This window comes from Pleurodeles waltl, chromosome 9 (assembly GCF_031143425.1).
Source record: "Pleurodeles waltl isolate 20211129_DDA chromosome 9, aPleWal1.hap1.20221129, whole genome shotgun sequence".
In the NCBI taxonomy this organism is placed as follows: domain Eukaryota; kingdom Metazoa; phylum Chordata; class Amphibia; order Caudata; family Salamandridae; genus Pleurodeles; species Pleurodeles waltl.
Window position 1 is genome coordinate 555,472,861 of NC_090448.1, and position 24,131 is coordinate 555,496,991.

General features: G+C 43.9%; 1 protein-coding gene across 1 annotated transcript in view; it reads right to left on the reverse strand.

Moving 5' to 3' along the window:
* KPTN (kaptin, actin binding protein) overlaps positions 1-22,255 on the reverse strand; it is a 152,138-nt gene extending 129,883 nt beyond the window's left edge. Inside the window, exon 1 of the mRNA XM_069207497.1 lies at positions 21,754-22,255. Coding sequence (XP_069063598.1) covers positions 21,754-21,976 — 223 coding nt within the window. The 5' untranslated portion in view covers positions 21,977-22,255. The remainder of the gene's footprint in view (positions 1-21,753) is intronic.
* Positions 22,256-24,131: the final 1,876 nt, after the last annotated feature.

The window sequence follows — 24,131 nt, forward strand, 5'->3', positions numbered from 1 at the left end:
ATACATTGACTCAGAGTAGGACGAGCTTGATTATTTTTTTAAGATATACAAGGCTATGTGGTATAATATATCTCTCTCGTCTTGCACTGGCAACGCATTTCAACCATAACGGTCTTCTTCTTTGGCCCAAGTCCCAAGTGGAATTACTTGTGTATGTGCTTAAAATGTGTCAGGTGATATATTCACAATTGGGGTCGTTTAAAATTACTTACAGGATTTACTGAAGATTTTTTCTATGTCTATGATGATTAATGGTATATGTTTCATGGGGGGGGGGGGGCCTCTGTAATGACTTGGGCCAAAGACGAAGACCGTTATGGTTCAAACGCGTTGCCAGTGCAAGTCATTTTTGTGAAAGATGATTTAAGCCTTAAATAAGAGGAGAAGATGTACTTTCTGCCTAATTAACCACCACAGGAGTAGTGCAGTCTTCTTGGATTATTCCTGAGACTTTTAACGATTTACTAAGCAACTGCTGTGTTTTTAGAAAATAATTCACTTAATAATTGTGGACACTGTGCCATTTATCTGGATCACTTGAAGTGCCTGCATCTACATTTGGTTTTGTAAGCACCGGGACAACAGCCAGGTTTATTGTAACCTTTGCATTTTTTGAGTTGAGGACAAGCTTGCTCTCTGTTCCATGCCGACTCTGTGCCAAAGTGTCCGTACCACCAGTAAAGAGCTACAGTCAAGAAGCAGAGCTTTCATGTTTGATGATGCTGAGGGAAACAACAAAGAGCTGTTGCCATGGAGCGGAGCAGTTCTGTTAACCGTTTGTGAGCGTGACACATACGGTTAGGACTCGCTCACATATTGCTACACGAGGACACGTTCATGCACTCTGATGCTTATTGCCATAGCAACCCAATGCCATCTTAAATCAGGCGCGCAAAGGAATTTCAATGCCGTTGGGCACAGCTTCTCAGCTACTTCACATCACAGCACTGATGCGCACAGCTGAATATCATTTTAACGACTGATGGCTGATTTTGTCTCTGTTTATCCCGCCAATGCGCACAACTGCGCAATGCCACAGAAGATTTAGTGCTGCAGTGCTGGCTGTTCATTTCCCCTAACACACTAGAAGTGGCTCTACAGGCGCATGAAGAACCCACAAGGACCGTGGTGCAAAGGTGTCTTATCTCGTTTTAGATTATTTTGTTGTGATAATGCAGTTTGAACCTCTAAGTTCTTACAAAACAAGGGTGATCCTCCTATATCTTGGGCACGATAGAAGGAGGAGTTTTTAACATATATGAAGGCCACTGACGGGGATAGGATGGGGCTGAAAGAGAAAAAAAAATTACTTCATTTTTTAGGCTCGAAAGGACATCCGACTTTTAAGACTTTACCATAGGTTGTTTCTCAGACAGAAGATCTCAAAGCGTTAGAAAAAGCTTTATTGCAAATGGAATATAGGTTTACCCCTACTTCCAGTGTGGCCTTGAACAGGTTAAAGTTCTATAATAGGGCTCAACGTGAAGGAGAATCCTTTGATGAATTCCTCACATCCTTGAGGGCACTGTCTATCCACTGTAATTTTGGCAATATTACTGACAAAATGATGAGGCATCAAATAATTGTTAATGTAAAATATAAGAAGATACAAGAACAATTGGGGGTAATGGGAAACCAAAAACTGAAAGATGCCCTTACTACTGCTAAAGCAATTGAGAGGTGCAAGAAATGGATGAAGTCTGTGATGGATAGTAGCAATAGCAATGCAAATGTGATGGAAGAAGTGTGTTTTGCTAGGGATTGTTGTGTGCGTAGAAATGATCAAGCAGGAAGAAAATATGACAAGACTATTACTTATAATAGATGTGGCAGCTTTAGTCACTTAGCTTCATTAGCTCAATGTCCTGCCACTGGAAAGTGTTCAACAAATGTGGGCAGATAGGACATTTTGCACTGGTATGCAAAGATGAAAAAAAGAAAACAGCTTCTCAGTCCAAGGGTAGGGCAACGTGTGTGAGGGAGCTGTCGTGTGAAATGTGTTTGTGGTGGAGAGATTAACCGTAAGATGAAAACGGGGATAGTATTACCCATGAGCACTCATGAAGAGGAGGAGGAGAAAGGGGAGTTTAGTAATCCTCCCGAGGGCATTGTTCATATTCTTAACAAAGATCTGGTGCTCATGGCTGATTCGGGGTCTCCCTGGACTATAATTACCTAGCAATATTTTGCAGGGAAGTTTGATGATGTCAAGACTCAAGATGACTTGAAAGAGTCAGAGATTGTGGCCCAGAGATTTAACAGATCCACCATCAATATGAGGGGTTAAACTGAGTTACTTATAACATTCAAAGTAAGGGAAGCGCACATTAAATTATATGTAGAGGAAAACTGAGTATATGTTGTAGGATGGAGGGATCAGTGAAAATTGGGCATTATGTTGAATCCGCCTAACAAATAGCCAGTATTAGTGGTGAACGAACCTGATAGTTTTGCTTGAGAAATTAGGTAAATTGCAGGGTTATGCTCAGCTCACCATATTAAACTTAAGCAAAGGGCACTACCAATTATACAGAAGCTTGGAGGGCTACTAATTAACGCAAGGGATAAATTGAAGAACATACTGGATGATATAATGTGTGAGGGAGGGGATCATTGAATAGGTTGAATCCTCTGAGTGGGTGTCACCCACAGTTTTGGCACTTAAGGCTCATGAGAATGAGTTATGTAGAAATCTCAGGGCACTCAAAGCTGGCATTGAGACCGACTCCAAGCTGATGCCGAATATCAACAGAGTGGTGAGCATATTGGAGGGTGTTACAATATTTTCCACACTCGATCTATGGAATGCCTATCATCAAATTGAGTTGGCTGAGGATTCTAAGTGTTGGACTGCATTTATCACTCCACAAGGCTTCTTTCAGTTTAGGAGGATGCCATCTGTCCTTGTGGCGGCGGCATGTGTGTTCTAAAGGGCAATGTTCCACATTTTCAAGGGCATGGAATACTAAAAGTGCTTTCAAGATGATATTTTGATTTTACCCCAAAAATAGCAGGAACACCTACAGCATGTAAAGGAAGTATGTGCGGTGTTGAGGAAGCATGGCTTGACGCTGAAAGAAAGTAAATGTAAGTTTTTCCATAAGTCAGTAGAATATCTGGGATATACTTTGTCTAAGGAAGGTGCAGGTGTCTGTGAATATTAGAGTAAATTCAATAGAGATTTTGTTGCCAAAATGAAACCATAAAGGGACCTGATCAGAAGAAATGTGGAGTTTATGTTGTCAGAAAAACAGCAACAAGCATTTGACTTAGTCAAATCAGAGATTGTGGGAGCACCTATTTTGAAACCTTTCTGGGTAAATAAAGGATGCATTATTACAGTAGATGCTAGTTTGTATGGTGTGGGAATTGTGTTGTCACAGATTTGTGGTGGAGAGGAATGAATGGAATGTGGCATTTGCACCTTGAGTGATACTGAGAGACGATATGCTGTGACAGAGAAGGAATTGTTAGCATGTATGTGGGCCATGGAGCATTTCCAAAATTATGTTTGGGGCTCTCGCTTCACCTTAAGAACACATCACAAGCCACTTGGAGGAATGTTGTGAAGGGTGCACAACTGTGGCATGCATGTTAAGATTAATGTCTAGACTCCAGGAATATAATTTGAAAGTGAAATATGAGCCTGGAAACAGCAATGCCACTGCGGACTGTTTATCCAGATTAGTGCGAAAACAAAGAAAATGTTGATGAAGTGAATGATGCAGAGGTGATAGCCAGCATTTATGATGTGATGTCTGGAGAATTTGAAGGAGTGGATGAAGAGATGTGGAAAGTTGCTGTAGAAGGTAATTTGTTGTGAAGAATGTAAAGGAATGGAGGCCAAAGAGGAAAGAAATCTTGGCCAAAGTATTTCCATTTTGGAAGATTTCTGGAGAGCTGGAGGTGGAAAGTGATATGTTGTTCAAGGAAGGGAAGTGTATACCACCTGCTAGTTTACAGGATCACATACTGTCCTTAGCCCACAAGGGATATTTGAGAATGTCATCTATGAAAACGTCGATAAAAACTACATTTTGGTGGCCGGGTCTTGATAAAGTAGTTTATAGTGTTGTAGGGGAGAGTGAAGTATGTGCCAATAGAGAAAATATGTTTAGAGTGCTACCAGCTCCTTTGTGTCCTGTGGAATGGCCTGAGTTTCCATGGCAGAAGAAAAGCTTTGATGTTTCAGGACCATTCAACTCTTTACTGCAGAAGTGTAGGTTTGCCATGGTTTTAGTGGACTATCACTCTAAATGGCCTGAAGTGAAATTGGTTTCCCCGAATTACTACTGCAGAGGTAACTGAGTTTTTCATAGAGCTATTTCCTCGGGAGGGCTATCCTGAAGTCCTTATCACTGATAATGGTGTGCAGTTGAGGTCACACGAGATGGGAAGCCTCCTCAGGTACTGTAACATTGGCCAAGTGACCACTGCTTCATAAAAAGCTCAAAGTAATGGACAGGAGGAAAAGTATAAGTTTGTGTTGAAGGAGAACATTTTGTGACCATGCAGTTTTGGCAGGGAATGGAAAGACAAACTGAGGGAAAAAGTTGTAGTCATAGCACTTCACTCCACATACCACCACAAGAGTCAGTATGTCTAAACTGCTTAAAGGGAGTGATCCAGTCTTTAAGCTGTGTTCCTGGTGTTTCAAGAGAAAGCAGACAGGAAAGGAAGAGGTTAGGGTGAATGAGTAAGTAGACCCAAGAGTGGAAGAGAAACAGGAGAAGGCCGAGGGTGCATTTGATGCCAAACGGGAAGTCAAGGAACCTGAAATTATGGTAGGAGATTGGGTCAGGACCCGTAAGTCAGGGGTTTTGGCCAAAAGTGATTCCAGGTTTGCTAATAATATGAGAGTGGTTAAGGTCAACAGGAACAGTGTAGTCACACAGGATGGCAAAGTTTGGAATGTCAGACAAGTGGCTGTATGCGAGTGTGGCATAGAAATGTCTCCGCCTGTCCGGAAGTGTGGCTTCAAGGGTTGAGCAAACCAATTAAGACAGGAAGCCTCGGGCAAATGTGTTGATTTTGTGTAGTGTTATGTGTTTTGACTGTTGTCTGTAGTTGATATATGTGGACCCCTTGTTCTCCTCCTTTCTGTTAGGTTTGTAGTCTTCATGTGACTGTTTGTTCATTTGTTTAAGAGAAAAACTGTGTTGTACACATATACATTTTATGCATGTTGTTTTAAGGAATTGTTTTCTTCCAACTCATCTCTCATGCGAGTGTCTGCTATATGAGTTCTGGCTCTAGAATGATGAACAATTGAGAGTTATTTGCCAGGGCTGCAGGCTGGTACTGTGCTGTTCTCCAATAAGTTTTTTGGAAAGCCTACTTGGACTCTGCATTTTGGATTTTAACACTACGCCATCAGCATTCATGGTGGTCATGAGAACTTCTTTCAGTTTAAATGTTTCTCCATCTGGCACACAGTGCAGTTCACTGAGCATATTCAACTCTGAAAACATAAATCAAACCTAAGATAATGCTTGCCCTGCTATTCCGCTCTCCTTGTAACTCAGATAACATAATTGTGTATGCCGATTGTGTATTCAAATCTGGAGCTCACAGCAGTCCCTGCTATCATGGTTCTTCAATTATGGACAAGCAGGATTTGGGACAGTATTTATCTAAATTTAAGATGGACAAGGACTATTCTGACCACACTGATGGACTTGAAGGGATAATACCATAATACCTTAAGGGATCAAAGGTTCCTAAATACAAATCTCAGTATAACGCTATGATGTCAAAAAAGACTGAACACACCCATAATATTTAATGGTTATTCCAGCATATGCCACATAAAGAGGGCAATATATATATTATGAAGCAGTTGCAAGCTTTGTTCCATTCATTACTGCTTCCAGGAAGTTACAGTAGAGGAAAGTGTAAAGTATCAATGTACAATTATATGTCATAGCAGAACACATATTTAGGGGACTTTGCCTTACTCAAATGGGCTGAACACCTCAACTCACCTCTCTAAATAAAGTGCAAAGCAAGGAATAAAAATCTTCACATGAATGGCTAACCAACTGATCTTCTCTGGGAGATATTGCACCCTTTGATTATACTCTCCCAGTCAATGGTTGATAATCTTACCAATATAGTTGAGAAGAAGTGCACTAAATGCAGAAATGAATCTTGCACTACAAAATGGAAAACATTAAAATCGAATACGATTGCCATGTTACCCTAAAGAGATTAATGAAAGCAAACACATAGTCAGAACTCTTGAAGAACAAATAGTGCCATTCACTCTGTACATCGGGTCTTAATAACTTATAAGCTTGGTGAAAATTCCACAAATGAGTTTTTATCCTAAAGGACTTCCTGTAATGAGAAAATTAAGTCCTACAACTATTACTTAAACCAAGTAGCATCAGATACTATTAAGTGTATCCCAGGGCCTTTAATTCCACACAATCGAGAGAAATATCAAAACTCTCCCACAAAAATCTTCTCAATCCAAGAGGACACCATATCAAGCTGCTAACCCACACACGCAAAACTCCACACAACCAAGGACCCACTATATTAACCACTGGATGAATTTCCACCAACAGTCAAGAAGACTACGCACAGCCTCCTTATCACATGCTCACACGCCACACACCCACCAAAGCAGAAGTGGAGGACATGCCTTCTCCCACATTTCAGCAAAAACCTGATCAGCCTCCCCACACATCTCCAGGCCATCACCTCTCATCTGGAATTCCGTAGAGCCCTCAAGACCTGGCTATTCGAATGAGCGGCTGAGATCTGCAAGCGCCTGGATACCCTTGAGGGTGATTAGTCACGATTTACAAATCCTGTTTGATTGATTAATCCAACAATACAAGTAATTAAACAAATGAAATTAAACAAAGCATTTACTAACTATCCTTTGGAGACAAAGTCTTCCCCACAAGACTAGTGTTCGATCTATCAGCTTTAGCATGGCCGTTCCCTAAACTTTTTGCGTTCCTCCTCCATTATTCATGCTCCCTTCTTTAAAGATGGTAAAATTGGCTTATGCCAAATTGGCACATTTAATTTACTAGTAAGCCACTAGTAAAGTAGCACTACATGTAACCAGGACCTGTAAATTAAATGCTACTAGTAGACCTGCAGAACTTATTGTGCCACCTACTTAAGTAGCCCCTTAAATATGTCTCAGGCCTACCATTGTATTCTGCGTGAGCAGTTTAAAACTACCATTTTCCCCTGGCAAAATAAACCCTTTATCAGTACCAAACCTTCCTTTTTAATTCATGTGAGTCACTCTTAGGATAGGCCCCGAACAGACCTGAGGGCAGGATGCAATGTATTTAGAAAGTTGGAGATGTACTTCCAAGTTTTTTGTGTCATGAAAGCGAAGCTCCATGTAGATGGTCTCTCGACGCCGGCCAGACTAACTCAACGCAAGGCCTTTGCAGTGATCCGCAAACATTGTTTATGGTATTCTTGTTCAGCAAGCCTAACTGGGTTCCTGTAACCGGCCTGCACTCTATCGCTGTTCGTCTGAACTTGTGACTTTGACTCGGTCCAAACTGACCAGATAACAACAATTGGCGTGGTGTGCTTTTTGGAGCTATACTCACTGAAACCTTTAAAGCTGCATATCTCTGTTATACTGATTGGATTTTTGTCATTCTGGTTTTAAATTATTCATTCGCTTGTACTCTATTTTTCTAATGTGGTGTGAGATTTTTCTTTTCACTCTACTTCTGTTTGAAGTACTGTATGAATACTTTAAACACTGCCGCCAAGTTAAGTCTGACTGCTTTTGTTCCTAGCTACCAGAGGGTCAAGCACACGTTAATTTGAGGTTGCTTGTGAGTTCACCCTAACAGAGAATTGCAGTTGCTGCCCGAGTATGGTTTCAAACCACCTTAACCAGTAACCCAATTTCCTTAAACTAGTGAAAGAGGTGGTTACTTCTTCAGCTCCATCAAACAAGTTCCCAAGAGCTTGTCCAACACATTACCTACCTTTGGAAATGCTTTTTCTGGTGGACACAGTATCTATCTGTGGATTCCTCACCTTTTGAATGTGCCAGCCTTGTGGATTCCTCACCTTTTGAATGTGCCAGCCTTCCACTGAAATCTTTCTTCACAGCCCTCCCACGGCGATGAGGAAGTCATAATGCCCATGGCTCTGCATGTGGCTCCGCATGACATCAATGGACCATTAAGAGGCTCTCATCGGTGTGCATCAGTTACCCCCCATTTTTTTCATGCCTTTGAGGCGAACAAGTGAAACCAACATCACAAAATGCAGCATCATGCTGTAAACTTAAATAAAAATCTCCCTATGCAGAAAAGCAATGGGGAGGTGAGTGGGTCAGTGCGTAATCCACAGACAGTTACTGTATCTACCAGAAACAAAAACATTACTGAAGGTAAGTAACTTGTTCTTCTGATGGATACATCTACCCGTGGATTCCTCACATTTTCAATAGAATCCCTCAAGCAGTCCCTCACTCGGAGGAGTGTGCCTGTCTGCCTATACCAACAAATCTTGTTAAACAGAACGGGTAAAGTGACCGTCCCTCCTAACTTCAGAGTCTAAGCAAAAGTGCTTTGCAAAAGTGTGGCGGGGGCCCAAGTAGCTGCTTTACATATGTCCACTATAGGGACATCTTTAACTAAAGCAGAAGTAGATGACTTATCTCTAGTGGAAGGAGGTCTAATATCTTCTGGGGGGGGGGGGGTTCCTTATGGGCCATGGCATAGCAGATCTTGATGCAAAGGATGATGCATCATGATAATGTCCTCCTATGCATTAATTTACCTTTCATCTTGCCTACACAGCCACCAAACAGCTGATCTTCCAGCTGTATGTCACAAGTTTAGTCTACATGGAAGCTAACAGCTCTTTTGTGGTCCAATTGATAAAGTCTTTCCTCCTCTTTAGATGGATGTGGAGATAGATAGAAGTATGAAGGGTGATAAACTGGCCCAAGTGGAAGGGAGCACCAGCTTTGGTAGGAAAGCAGCCATGGTTCTCAAAACCAACTTATGAGTCTAGAAAGCCGTGAAAGGAGGCATAACACTAAGGACATATAATTCACTAACTCGTCTAGCTGATGTTATAGCCACTAGAAAAATTGTCTTAGAAGTGAGTAGTCTTAAAGGATGTTAGACTTGGGATCCTTGGCATTGTTTCCACCGACTTTTTGCCTTCTTACCTCCTGATTTCCGGACTTCATTTTTTCTGGCTTTAAGATTCTGTGCACTTTACCACTGCTGACCAGTGCTAAAGTGCACTTGCTTCGAACTCAAAACATGATAATATTGGCTTATCCACAATTGGCATATTTAGTTTACTTGTAAATCCCAATTAAAGTACAGTACATCTGCTTGAGGCCTGCAACTTAAATGCTGCTAGTGGGTCTGCAGCAATGATTGTGCCACCCACTATAGTAGCCCAGTAAACATGTTTCAGGCCTGCCACTGCATAGTTTTAAACTGCCTACCTGGCAAATGAAAATATATTATTCACCCCTGGGGTAGGCCCTGGTTAGCCTCAAGGACAGGGTGCAATGTATTTAAAAGGTTAGACCTGTACTTTTAAGTTTAACATGTCCAGGTAGTGAAAAACTCTTAAATTCATTGTTCACCACTGCAAGGCCTATCTCTACCGTATGATAACATTGGGATTACCTTAAAACATCTTTTAAGTATAATTTCCAATTGAGAAAAGATAGAATATGGAATTTGGTGTCTCTGGACTCACTATTTAAAATAACAAGTCATGGTGAAGTCGAATTTCAAATTGTAAGTCTGAAAATGCCACTTTAACCATTCTGTGCCTCTGCCTGTCTCTGAATGCACGTCTGGGACAGATGACAGCAGGGCTTTATGCATTCACTGTAGAAAGTCACACACAAAAGGAGCTTGGGTGTGACATTTGCATCCTTGTGGCCCATTACCAGACTGATGGGTCTTCCTGTGCTAGATTGGGAGAGAGGAGCCAACCCTTACACCTGAATAGGGCTGTGCCTTTCCTCACACCAAGAGCTGCATAACACCCTGTAGTGTTCCTGGAGCAAGGGAAGGAAGGGCAGGAACCCTTGTGATCTTCAAAGGAACTTTTGGGTATACGTACTGGACCCCATACGCCACCAAATCAGAACTCTACTAGAAGCAATGTTATTCTGCCAAGAAAAAGGACCTCTGTGCTGCCAGGAGGGACTGCAACTCTGCGACTGCATTGCTGTGTTGTCCTCCTGCTTGATGTGTGCTGTGTATTAGGCGGGACTGCCACTTTGATACTTGCTTTGCTGGGTTGGCCTCCTGCCCATTGCCTGGAGTAAAAAGGATTAAACCTATTCTCTACATCCTGGAATGAAGATTCTCCAAGGGATTGTTGTCTTGCCCCCTGTTTCCTGAGGTCTTAGGGTCGTAAAAGACAACCATGTCTGCCCTTTCCATGAGATCAGGAGTGCACAGCCATTTTGCTTTCACCAGGTGCATCTTCCCTTGTGGTGCGCCAATAGGGCAGTCGTGTCTGCCTCTGCAATGTGAGTCATTGTGTGCACCACTGCCCTTTCACCCGATGCAACCGCCTTCACGGCGCACTGCTGGGGCTTGCCGCGCCGGTCCGCTCACCCCCTCAACCGTGGGATACCTGCACCGGGCTGACCCCATTTGCAGCCATGCCGCCTGCAGGCCATCGGAGCAGCTCAGCACCTCCCGCAATGACGAAAGGAGAAGAACCACCCATGTGCGGGTTCAGGCGAGGAGAGACCGCCACGCCCGCCCTTCTCTTCTACCCGGAAGAGGTACATCGCCTATTGCCGCAAGAATGCAGGAGCCGCCCTATTTTATCTACTGAGCTTTGGGCTTACTGGTCTGAAGCACTCGGCCGTAAGTTTCTCCACCACGGACTTTGAAAGCACTTCCGAATTGTCGATTCCCTACAGGGAACATTATCAAACCCTAGCACGACCGTAAACCTCAGAATAGAAGCGCAATGGCACCCATAACAGTGCGATTTCAAACCTGCATCACTTTTATACATATATATGTGTATGTGGGAGTCTTCCTGTTACAATCTTGCCTATTTCAGGATCAAACGTGCGGTCTTTAAAAATTCATATCTCTAGATATATTTAATGGATTTTTTGTTGTTTTGGTCTTACTTTATTCATGTATATAGCATCTAATTTTCTAAACTGGTGTGGAGTCTTTTTGCGTTGTTTTCACTCTCTTACTGCCATTTAAGTGTTGCACAAATACTTTACACATTGCCCCTCTCTAGTTAAGCCGGACTGCTCTGTGCCAAGCTACTAGAGGGTGAGCACATGTTAAGTTAGGGTGCATACTTCTGCCAACTTGAGATCCAATTTCTAACAGAGGACAACTATTTAAAGATTCGAACAGGGAACACATAAGGTAAGTAAGTACCAAATTAAGATCCCACTGCGGCATAATGAACGGAGTGGGAGGGTATTTGTTAGTAAAGCCCTTAATAAACCTTAACACTATAGGGGACTTATAGAGAAAGTTGATTGGGTAAACAAAGGAATGCCAAAAGGCCAGACAAATAAACCATGCTGAGCCAAGGAAAGTGCAAACCGTAAAATATCAGACAAATAGGCCTTCCAGGGGTCTATAACATTTTCCCCATACCACTTTACAAACATAGCCCATCTGTCGGCATAGACCGACTTGTTGGAGTGTCTTCTGGTCGATAAAATAACATCCACTACATCAGGGGAAGAGAACAAGAACTCTGGTTGTCCCGTTCAATCTCCAGGCATGTAGGAGCAGGCTCTGGAAGTTGGGGTATAGAACCTGCCCCTGCGACTACAAGAGAGAAGGTCTCTCCTGTGAAGTGACTGAGCAGAAGGCACAGTGAAACGTGAAGGTCTGTGTGCCACACTCTTAGAGGCCAATCTGGGGCTATTAATATGACTTGGGTCTGGTCTTGGCGAATCTTCCTCAGAACTAGAGGAATCAAGGTCATTAGTGGGGGGAACTCATAAAACAGCTGGGAGCCCCAGTCCAATGGAAACATGCTCCCTGCATCAGATCCTGGAGGTGGCAGAATGATGGACAATGCGTGTTCTTGTGAGTCGCTAAAAGGGCTGTCTGAAGGTTCGCCCATAGCCCAAAAATGTGAAGTACCACTTCCGGATGGAGACGTCACTTGTAATCAACCGAAAAATGCTGACAGATTGTCCACACCAACATATAGAACTCCAGCCAAGTGACTTGCCATGATGCAAATCTGATGGTCCAGAGCCCAGTCCCAGAGTCGTAGAGCTTCTCTGAAAAGAAGATATGACCCTACTCCTCCCGGGTTGTTTATGTACCAAATTGCAGTAGTACTGTATGCCAAGGCCTGCACCAACTGAGCTCAAATGGAATGCAGGAAGGCCATCAAAGCCAGATGTATCACCTGCAATTCCAACAGATCAATGTGAAACAGATCAATCGTTCTCCAGATGTGCTCCCCACCCTAGAGTGGATGCCTTTGTTAGCACTGTGGTCACTGGAGGTAGAGGGCAAAACGGCTTCCCTTGAGGCAGATTGACAGCCACACCCACCATCGAAATCCACTACAATGTCTCTGGCAGTCATGACGGACTCTTTGACATACCCATTGTGTTGAAACCACTGCCTGCAGAGACACCACTGGAGGGTCCTCATGTGCCAGCGTGCATGGGAGGACAACAGAATGCAGGAGACTATCAGACCTATCAGGTGCAATACCTTCAGGACTAATACACTGGAATCATAGCCTGAATCTCTAGCATCCTCTGAGGATGAGGGTAGGCTTGATTCTCTGTAGTATCCAGCACAGTTCCTATGAACGGAGTGCATTGAGAGGGCCCTAGGAAGGATCTTGGGCCTGTTGGTAGAAAAGCCCAAGTTGAACAACAACTGGTTTGTCAACTGCAAGTTTTCTTTGATCAGCCAATTGTCCAGGTAAGAGAATACTGGTACTCGCGACCTTGAGATGTGCTACGACCAACGCCTACACTTTACTGAAGACTCGAGGTACGGATGGAAGACCAAACCGAAGGACCACAAACTGGTAATGTTGAGACCCCACCATGAAGGAGCGATACTTCCTGTGTGTCTGTAGAATTGGGATGTGAAAATTTGCATCCTGAAAATCGATTGAGACCATCCAGTCTTCTTTCACCAGCATAAGAAACACCTGTGCTAGGGTCAGCATTTTGAACTTTTCCTGCTTGAAAAACCATTTCAAAATCCTGAGGTCTAGGATCGGACGTAAACAACTGTCTTTTTTGGGAATCAGGAAGTACCAGGAATAGTATACCCATCCCCGTTCCTCATCTGGAACTAACTGTATTGCACCCTTTTGGAGTAGGGCTAGGACCTCCTATTGAAGGAGCATAGGATTCTTCAGCATAAAAACCTTGCTGGGGAGGAAAGGCTGGGGAAAATTCCTGGGAGCGTAGGTCATACCCTTTTTCTGCAATATTCAACACCCACTAATCAGATGTTATGGATCACCATTGTAGTAGAAACTGGGAAACCCATCCTCCCACCGGCAAAGTGTGCTCCAAGGTGGCAAAACTAAGGCTGCTTTCATGTGGCATTGACCGGTGAGAAGGAGGATGGCTGATAGATGTCTCCTCGCTGTCTACTCAGTTCCTCCCTCTGTAACCCATTTAGAGAGGATTAGATGGCTGCTGTTGCTGGTAGTGCTGCCTTCTATGAAAGGAAAGGTTCCTGCCAAAACCACAGAACCTCCAAAACTGACTGTAATCCCTGGGCTTTGACTGAAGGTCCAAAGATCTTGCTGTCACCTTACAATTCTTGAATCTCTCCAAGCCAGAATCAGCTTTGCTGCCAAAGTCTCAACCCATCAAACAGCAAATCCATCAGGGTAGCCTGCACATCTTGTGACAAACCAGAACCTCTCAGCCATTCGTGCCTCCTTGAAGCGACTGAATCCCCATCGCTCTAGCAACTGCATCAGCCACATCCAGACCTGACAGAATTACCTGTAGTGCAGCGGCTTGACTGTCGTTCAAAAGTTCTGTAAATTGTCCCTGAACAACTTTGGGACCACTGATTTGGTGGATTCTTTCAAAGCATGAATGTACTGTCCCAACAAATAGGTTGCGTTGGTTGACTTTAAAGCCATGCTACCAGAGGAAAACAAACTATTCGCAGAATGTTCCCTTTTCTTCTATCCCAAGTCCGCTGGTGATGTCGGAAAAATCCCCAGGAGTTGACTTAGATGAACAGAAAGCCTGTACCACCAAACTCTCAGGTGGAAGGTGAGTAGTCAAAAACAGTGGATCCCCTGGGGCAGGCTTGTTTCTCCTCTAAAAGGGTCTAGAAACTGCAGAGGATGACAGACTTCTGCCAGATCTCCAGAATAAGCTCAAACAGTGCCTCATTAAAGACAATAAATGCTCTAATGTAGAAGAAATAAAATGTAGCATCTATGTCAATAAATTAGATTTAAGTTCAGTCGATGGAAGAAGCAGTTCTGACATATTAGCCGCCTTTCTTATCACTGCATGGTATGATGTGACTTCTGGTGGAGCAATGCCTTTAGGAGACAATTCCCATTCTAGGGAAGGGACTGGATAGGGCACCACTTTGCAGGGCAGAAGTCTCAGCAGAGAGTCCAGGTGGTAGCAGAGGAAGTCTTTGATGGACTTGAGACTTCAAAACAGGAGGCAAGCTCAGTTCAAGCCCTTAGAGATTCTTCACAAGCAGGAATATATCACAAAGTCCAGTCTTTATCCTCTTTCACAGGCACAAGCAGCAACTGCAGGATAGCCCAACAAAGCACAGTCACTGGCAGGGGCAGCACTTCTCCTCAGCTCTTCTCCTTGGCAGAGGTTCCTCTTAGTCCCAGAAGTGATCTTGAAGAAATCTAAAGTATGGGGCCTGGGGTCCACTACGTATACCCTTTCCTGCCTTTGAAGTAGGAAAAGTTTCAAAGGAAAGTCTCTGTTGTTCACAAGATCCTGCCTTGCCCAGGACAGGCCCCAGAAACACACCAGGGGGATGGAGGCTGCATTGTGGGTGGGAGGGCAGGCACAGCCCATTCAGGTTTAAGTGACCACTCCTCCCTCCACTCTAGCACTGATGGCTCATCAGGATATGCAGGCTACAACCAAACTCCCTTTGTCTCACTGTCTAGAGGGGATTCACCAACAGGTCAACTGTCAAACTGACCCAGACAGGGAATCCACAACCAGGCAGCGTCACATAATTGTTTAAGCAAGAAAATGCCTACTTTCTAAAAGTGGCATTTCAAACTAACAATTTAAAAACCAACTTCACTGACAGATTTATTTTTAAATTGGGAGTTCAGAGACACCAAACTCCAATTTCTATCTGCTCTCAAAGGGAATCAGCACTTTAATAATATTTAAAGGCAACCCCCAGGTTAACCTATGAGAGAGATAGGCCTTGCAACAGTGAAGACTGAATTTGGCAGTATTTCACTGTTAGGACATGTAAAACACATCAGTACATGTCCCACCTTAAGATACACTGCACCCTGCCCATGGGGCTACCTAGGGCCTACCTTAGGGGTGCCTTACATTTATAAAAAGGGAAGGTTTGGGCCTGGCAAGTGGGAACATTTGCCAGGTTGAATTGGCAGTGCAAGACTGAGACATGTTTACAGGGCTACTTATATGGGTGGCACAACCAGTGCTGCAGGCCTACTAATAGCATTTGATTTACAGACCCTGGGCACCTCTGATGCACTTTCCTAGGGACTTACTAGCAAATCAAATATGCCAATCAGGGATAAACCAATCACCAATACAATTTACACAGAGAGCATATACCCTTAAGCACTGGTTAGCAGTGGTAGAGTGCCCAGAGTCCTAAAGCCAACAAAAATAGGTCAGAAAAACTAGGAGGAAAGAGGCAAAAACTTTAGGAATGACCTGGCAAAAAGGGCCATTTCCAACAGTTTTGATTACATTTTATTAGGCGTAAGACTGTGGGTTCTCCTGGATGATATGAAGGTCGAGAATCGCATAATCCTTTGAACTTGCTCCCATCTGGGGAAGCATTAAGGAAGGAAAATAGCACCTGCAAGACTACAGTCCCCGAAGCTATCGTGGCCAGTAATGGTCAGTTGTAATGTCTAACCAAGACCTACACTCCAAGATTCATGACCTTTTTGCACCTCACTTCTCAAATTACATTGATTATCTGCCTGCAGATATTCCTATCTTGGAAGTACATAATCAATTATTTATAGGACTGAGGGAACTGTTCCTCAATACAAATCATGGGAAGGGGAGAAGGAGCAAATCAGTTAGATGATTCAATGCGAACTGTAAAGCAGCTAAAACTCATCTAAGGAATGCTATTAAAGTGGGAAATAGAGAGAAGCCAGGTGTCGTTATGGCAGAGCTCTTTTTATCTAAAAAAAAAAAAAAAAAAAAAGAGTGGGAGGATTTGATCTGGAGTTATATGTTAAAAGCAGCTAATACACTATGGACAGGCCCATTTGATCACTTACCTTGGATATGTAATGATCTGCATTAGTTGAGCTCTACTGCCCTATTATTATGGTATCCAGGCCCTTGCCCACTTGGGCTCAATTTGAGTTCCTCATAAGGATAAAGCTTGCAATGTCCACTGTTTGCCCACATGGGCTTGAGATTTCTACATATAAAGCTCATGCTTATTGGTGAAGAATTGTTTATTGGTGAATAATTAAATGTTCATTTACTATATCGCTCTAGGACGCAAGGCTCCAATTTTCATTTTGTATGTACATTGACTAACATTGTTCAGAGACTGACTGAGTCTCATTTAAAGTTCCCTTGTAAAAATCTTATTTACTATTATGTACTTTTTACTCCTTCCTAAGATGGTGCCTACTTTGACATTGTATTTGGTTTCCTTGCTCTATCTTGCTTATTATATTTAGACCATTGGTGCAGCAAAAGCTCAGATGACCAAGGCCTGGCTGGGCTAAAACATGTCTTGTGTGTTTTTGTGGAATAAACACGTGTATGGAACACCAAGCACCCAGCTCTTGCAGAACTGCACTGAAACAAACAGCAGCAAGGAAATATTTTCCATCATCAAATCTTTCATTGTTGCTTTGAGCAACATCACCCCCTTGCAAGACCTTTGCAACTAACTCTTGGAATTCGTCTGTAACAAACTCACCTCCAAATACAGCAACTTTGACCCTCAATCTGACCCAGTCACTGTTGCAATTCTGTTGCTGAAACTCAACTACCCATCACAAGCAAAGAACCAACCCTGACCTTATGGTCTGTCATCGCCACCATTCAAACCGCTGCTACTATGAAGGCCATCCACTTGGGGGCTAAATCTGACCCTTGCACGAACAAAGGACTTCTACTAAAGAGTGAAACATTAACACCCATCCTCAATGCCTCCATCGGCTCAGCCACATTACAAGCTACCTAAAAAGTTGCCACTGTCACACCTCTACTGCAGAAACCACGTGTCAATCCAGCCACTCTCTCCATCTACAGAACCATTTCCCTCCTACCATACCCAGCAAAGGACTTAGAGAACTAATCAATCGCTGTGTCACTGACCACATCAGCAACCATCAGCTCCTCAACGCCATGCTGTTCGGAGGAGACTTGGCAGATCTCATACTCCTGGACCTCTCAGCAGCATTTAACAGGGTCTCAGGTCTGCATGAGACTGGCATCCATGGAATTACTCTATGCTGGATCTGCTCCTTTTAAAATGGATAGAACCCAAGCTATCAGCCTGACACATTGCTCCTCTGAATTCCACAAACTCATTTGTGGAATGCATCAAGATTCATTGCTCAGCCCCACCCTCTTCAATGCGTAAAAGATCCCTCTGGCCCATGTGATTTGTGCACACAACATCAACATCCATTCCTACGTTGACAACATGCAACTTACACTGGCCCTCTCAGACAAGACCTCCCCCCCTCCTACACAAGAAAAACAAGCTTGCTGCCTACATGAGCGAAGTACCTGACTGGAAGAAAGCCAACTGTCTCAAGCTCAACACCAACAAGACAGAAGTAGTGATCTTTGGCAAGAACACCTCACTATGGGCCAGATGTAGCAAAGGTTTTTACCCATTCTGTGTCTATGGGAAAATGAGTTTGTACATATGGCCCTATGTGACTCCAACTGCTAGCCCGCCCAACTCTAACCCACACACAAAACCCACACCAAGTTCCTTGGATTCATCAACAGCAAACTGGACATGATGGCACAAGTCAATGCTATCACTGTATCCTGCTTCCACGCCCTGAAGATGCAGAGGAATATCTTAAGTGGTTTAAGGTCCACTAGCATACCTGTCAACTTACCCACATTTGGCAGGTGTCACACACTTTTTACTTCTATTCACCAGCTTATTACTTCTATTCACCTGCCTGCGAAACAAAATGCCTCCACTGACTTTAAAGATGTTTCTCGATTTTCAAACTTATATCATCCTCCAGAAAAGTGTTAAATCCTCATTAACCTTGGTTGAACCATGCTCTTAAATGCCTGACTTCGCCTGCATCTTTAAGGCAAGAGATTGCCAGATATGCACCAGGCAGAAGCGCATGACTCCTTCACCCTACAAAAAGATAATCTCTGGGCATTATGTTTCTGGATATGATACAAATTGTCTTTGGAGTTACATTCTACTACAAGAAATGGCACATTTTACAAGAAGATTAAAAAAGGGTATATACTAAGTGCACTTGAAGAATTACACTAAAATGTTTAATTCATACAAGGGTTGTATTTGTAACTGTTACTCTGTCTGTACTATCAGGTTCTGCCTATTAAATAGAAGAGTACACTCTGATTATTGTCTTGCTTGTTGAATTCTAAGGTGGAGTGATGTACTGCCATTTAATGGAGTTTGTTTTGACCAATGACTTTGTGTTTCACCACTGCGCATATTAGTTGCTCAATGTTCACCAGTAGCACATTGTATGTTTTGTTCAGTTTAGCCGCCTATGGGCTTTGACATTGCATTAGTCATTACATTCTGTATTCTGCCTATTGGCTTGGACATGGCATTAGCCATTACTTTCTGTATTCAGTTGAGCCGCCTATGGGCTTTGACATTGCATTAGCCATTACATTCTGTATTCTGCCTATTGGCTTTGACATGCTGTATCCAGTCTAGCCGCCTATTGGCTTTGACATTGCATTCCTATTGGCTTTGACATGATGTATTCAATTTAGCTGCCTATTGACTTTGACATGCTATTAGATATTCTGCCTATTGGCTTTGACATGATATTATATATTGCATTTTGTATTCAGCTCAGCTGCCTATTGGCTTTGACATGATATTATACATTGCATTTTATATTCAGCTCAGCTGCCTATGGGCTTTGACATATTATACATTGCATTTTGTATTCAGCTCAGCTGCCTATTGGCTTTGACATGACACTAGACATTGCATTTGATATTTAGGTTAGCTGCCTATTGCCTTTAACATGACATTGCATTTGATATTTAGGTTAGCTGCCTATTGCCTTTAACGTGGAGTTAGACATTGCAGTTGAGAATCCAAGCTGTATTTTTCCAAGCTGTGTTTTTGCACCAGAGAACCAAGATGTTTTTCTCACAGTAGACTAGACATGATAAGAGAGAGTACATGGGTGTTGTTCTCTCTGCTTGAGCTTGGGAACAGGAGTAGTCTTGGAGACCTGGCCAGTCTCCAAAAGGCTTGCTCAGTTTCCCAGGTCTGAGACGAGGGGGCACACCTTTGTAACGAATGTAACAGGCTGCAGAGAGTCAGATTCGAATCTGCTGGACCTCGTGCTGGAGCTTGGCGCCAGCTGCCAGCAATCCCGTGTGGGTAGATGAATCTCTTTCTCGCGGCTGACAGGGGTCATCAGCTTGCAGACCTTAGAAAGATGAAGCTGTAGATAGTTCCCACACGGTGAAGTATTTGTTTTGCTTTGCATTCAATATCTTATAAATATAACCTGCTGTGTATATTGCAAACTGATATATTTTGTTTGATTAACGCGGACTTGAAAGCTACTAATTCGTCATACATAAAAATTGTGGTTGGGGAAGAATTAACAATAAAAGTCTTCTTTGACCTCAGAAGTGCATTTCTGTTGTGTTATGTTAGTGCTTAGAAACTAGATAAGAGGAAAGCACTACAGGTGACCAGATATTGAAACACAAATACTGGGACAAGTAAGAAATAGAGGTAGGACTGAAGGCTGGCAATAAACATGGATACATTTTTTAGATATATGTTTGACAGCAGTGGTGGCTGCTACAGAAGGGGGGTGGCAGGGTTGAGAAAAAAAAAAGAACACTTATCTGTGTACAGCTGCTGTCTTTCCTCCGTCCTCTTCTCTTCCTGACTCCTGGCAGCATGGAAGCATACAGGTTCCCAGATTCCCCTTAGCCAATAACAACGCTGCTGTCACCAGCAGGACAGCAGCGCTGTGATTGGTGTGAGTGGCCTGGTTCGGCGCTCAGACAGGGAGTGGCAGCCTGTGCATGTTCTCTACCCGGCTGTGCAATACAGTCAAGTGGAGAAATGCTAAGTGTGCATGTCTGGCTGGCCAGCCATGCGCATTTTTTAATGCACTTGTCACTCCTCCTCCCTGTGACACAGCCCCGCCCCACCCTAACCTGACTCTGCACTGGAAAATAAAATAAGAACATTGTGTTATTATCATTTTATTTCTCCTTTTTCGCACTGCCCAGAGCAGTGAGGCGATGCTCCTCTACCTAAGCGGAGCAGCAGCTACTGTTTGAAAGTCAGAATGTCACTGTCACACGATTATATATATATATATATATATATGCACACACTCAGAATGTGACAGTGACTTACATTTTTAAGTAAAAGACTTGAACATTGTTTATCAAGTACATTGATGTGCAGCACAGGTTCGCAGTGAAGGTTTAATGCCCCTGTTCTTTTTTTAACTTTTCAGAGCGATTCATTTAGAAAACATTAGCTATGACAGAATGGTGCGACTTCCTTCTTGGCCAGCAGTCTCCTTCTCCCCTCCATGAACTAAAGCTCATGCAGATCTTCCCATGCACTGCATGAAAGAAGGAGATTAATTGATTAGTTGTTTGAGACATTAGAGGCACCTGTGTTAGTGAAAACATCTGAAAGTTGCAATCCTGTAATGCAGGAACACGTATTCCCAAAAACGGGACATGAATTCAAATTTGTCAAAAGTGTTGGGACGCCGAGACAGACCGCTCAAAACTGGGACTATCTGGGGAACTCCGGGACGTCTGTTCACCCTAACTGCAATATCTAAAGGTAAGCATCATATGCAAATGTACAAATCTTAATTCTCACTCGTGCGTGAGACTTAAAGACATTTAAGGGGTCAAGTTGAGGTCTCACCCTCAAATGAGTAAACGTCACTCCAGGTAAAAAGGGCTATCAGAACTATATGTATGACACCCGTCAAAGCTCTGCTCGGTGATGAGCTGCGCCTGGATATGTACTGTTCAGGAAGCCGTCACATGAGACCACTCCAATTCAGATCTCCCAAGCTGCTGAGAGGTTGATGTCTGGACCTGTTATGTACCGTTCAGTCATGTGTGTGTGAGCCATGAATGTCATTATAATAGGGAGTATGTTTATTGTTTTACATCATTTCACTAATATTCCCAATGGTGTCATTATGTCAAAGGTTTAGTGAAACCACTTCCTTTGACGTAATTGAACACGCTAGTTAATTCTCCTAACAACTTTCAAAACTTCAGAGTTCTAACAATCGTCCAATGTACGTGTTAGCCTATGCCTTCCGCAGCGCACCTACCAGGAATGTATGTGAAGGTGGCCTCCCTGGCCACAGGTCGAATCTTCTGCCGCAGGTCCTGGTATCTGAAGCTGAAGACTTTACCCTTTAGGGTGGCCGCCAGTAGCTGGTAGCCGCCACCAGCAGCAGGCGAGGCTGCCAGACCGTACACATTGCTCTGGGAGGAGAAGCGGCTAAAGCTATCTTCTAAGAAAGGGCAGTGGCGAGCCCAACCCAAAGACATGTTTAGCGGGGGGAGGGGGTCACGAGAACCGCGTGGATAACTATCCAAATGTATCCTCCCACTAGAGTTTACAAGGCACCATAATAACTAGATTCTTAGGTGTTGAGACCACTTGACAGCCAGGATCTCATACATGCTATTATGACGAAATCTCTCTGATTGGCTCGTAGTGAAAGTTCCAGTAGGCAGGTACCAAATAATGAAACGTCTTTGAACTAAAGACAACTCAGTCCTTTTTTCAAGATGGCCGCCATGTTTACGTATGCACGATAGACGTCTAGTTAAAAGCGTAAACTTGCAAAGATGTCATTAGAGTTCATCGTTCCGCAGGAAATGAAAAGGAAATTTGACCCAACGTCAAAAAATACTGATATTGAAAGAGAGTTATCACGTCCGAGTACCGATGTCGCTTCAGCATCCCCTGATTCGGTGCCAATCACCTAATGTCCGCGCCCTAGCAAAAAAGTGAATCTGACTTCGTGTAATGTCATCTGGTGCTCACGGGGCGCTCCAATGTATTTTGGACGAATTCAGATAGATGAAACTGGTGCACTTGAATATTGTGTTTCATTTTTGCTGTAGGGCATATAGAGTTCGACTTGTCAAACGAGATGGCCATCTTGAAAAGGGCAATGTTTGCTCATTACAGCAGAGTTAAAGTATTCAGTTAAAGACGACTGGGACCGTATTACTATTGAGAAGGAAAGTTTCAATTCTATTAAGGACACAGAGGCGAGGATTATGCATGCCTTTCTTCACTTTTATTTAAACAGCCAGTTCAAAGTTCAACAGATTAAAAAAACTAAAACACCCATGAGACCATTATCTCCATGGCAACCAGTGTCCGATCACTACTCTCCGAAGGTCAATCAATCATTCAATCACTCAATCACATAATTTATAAAGTGCGCTACTCTCTCGTCAGGGTCTAAAGGCGCACGGGGAGAGGGGGTGCGTGGTTGAGCTACTGGTCGAATAGCCACGTCTTGAGGTGTTTCCTGAAAGACAAGAGGTGCTTGGTCTGGCAGAGGTGGAGTGGTAGGGAGTTCCAGGTCTTGGCGGCAAGGTGAGAGAAGGATCTTCCTCCAGCGGTGGTGTGGCGAATGCGGGGGACGGAGGCGAGGGCGAGGCTGGAGGAGCGAAGCTGGCGGACAGGGGTGTGGAAGGTGGGTCTGTCATTGAGGTAGGCCGGACCTGTGTTGTGGAGGGCTTTGTGTGCGTGGGTGAGTAGTTTGTAGGTAGTCCTCTTCGATACGGGTAGCCAGTGTAGGTCTCTGAGGTGGGCAGAGATGTGGTTGCGGCTTGGGACGTTGAGGATGAGTCAGGCGGAGGCGTTTTGGATATGTTGCATTTTCTTTTGTAGTTTTGCCGTGGTTCCTGCATAGAGTGCGTTCCCAAAGTCCAGTCGGCTGCTGACTAGGGCGTGGGTGACTTTCTGGTTTTGACGGGAATCCACTTGAAGATCTTGCGGAGCATGCAGAGGGTGTTGTAACAGGAAGAGGAGACTGCGTTGACCTGCTGCGTCATGCTGAGTGCTGAGTCCAGAATGATTCCCAGGTTCCGTACTTGGGTGGTGGGAGTGGGTGCGGCTCCAAGGGAGGTAGGCCACCAGGAGTCGTTCCAGGTGGAGGGGTTGCTGCAGAGGATGAGGATCTCTGTTTTGTCTGTGTTTAGCTTGAGGCAGCTTGATTCCATCCAGTTGTCGATGGCGTGAAGTCCATTGTGGAGGTTGTTTCTTGCGGTTGTGGGGTCTTTTGTGAGGGAGATGATCAGCTGGGTGTCGTCTGCGTAGGATACTATGTTGATGTGGTGGGATCGTGCGATGTTGGCGAGAGGAGCCATGTAAACATTGAAGAGTGTTGGGCTGAGGGAGGATCCCTGGGGGACGCCACAGATGATTTTGGAGGATTCGGACAGGTAGGGCAGAAGTCGGACTCTCCGGGTCCTGCCGGAGAGGAAGGAAGAGATCCAGTCGAGGACCTTACTGCGGATCCCAGCGTTGTTGAGGCGTGTTCGAAGGGTGTGGTGACAGACGGTGTCGAAGACTGCGGAGAGGGCCAGAAAGATGAGCGCTGCTGTTTCTCCTTCGTCGAGCATGGTCCTGATGTCATCTGCAGCAACAATGAGTGCTGTCTCCATGCTGTGGTTCTTGCGA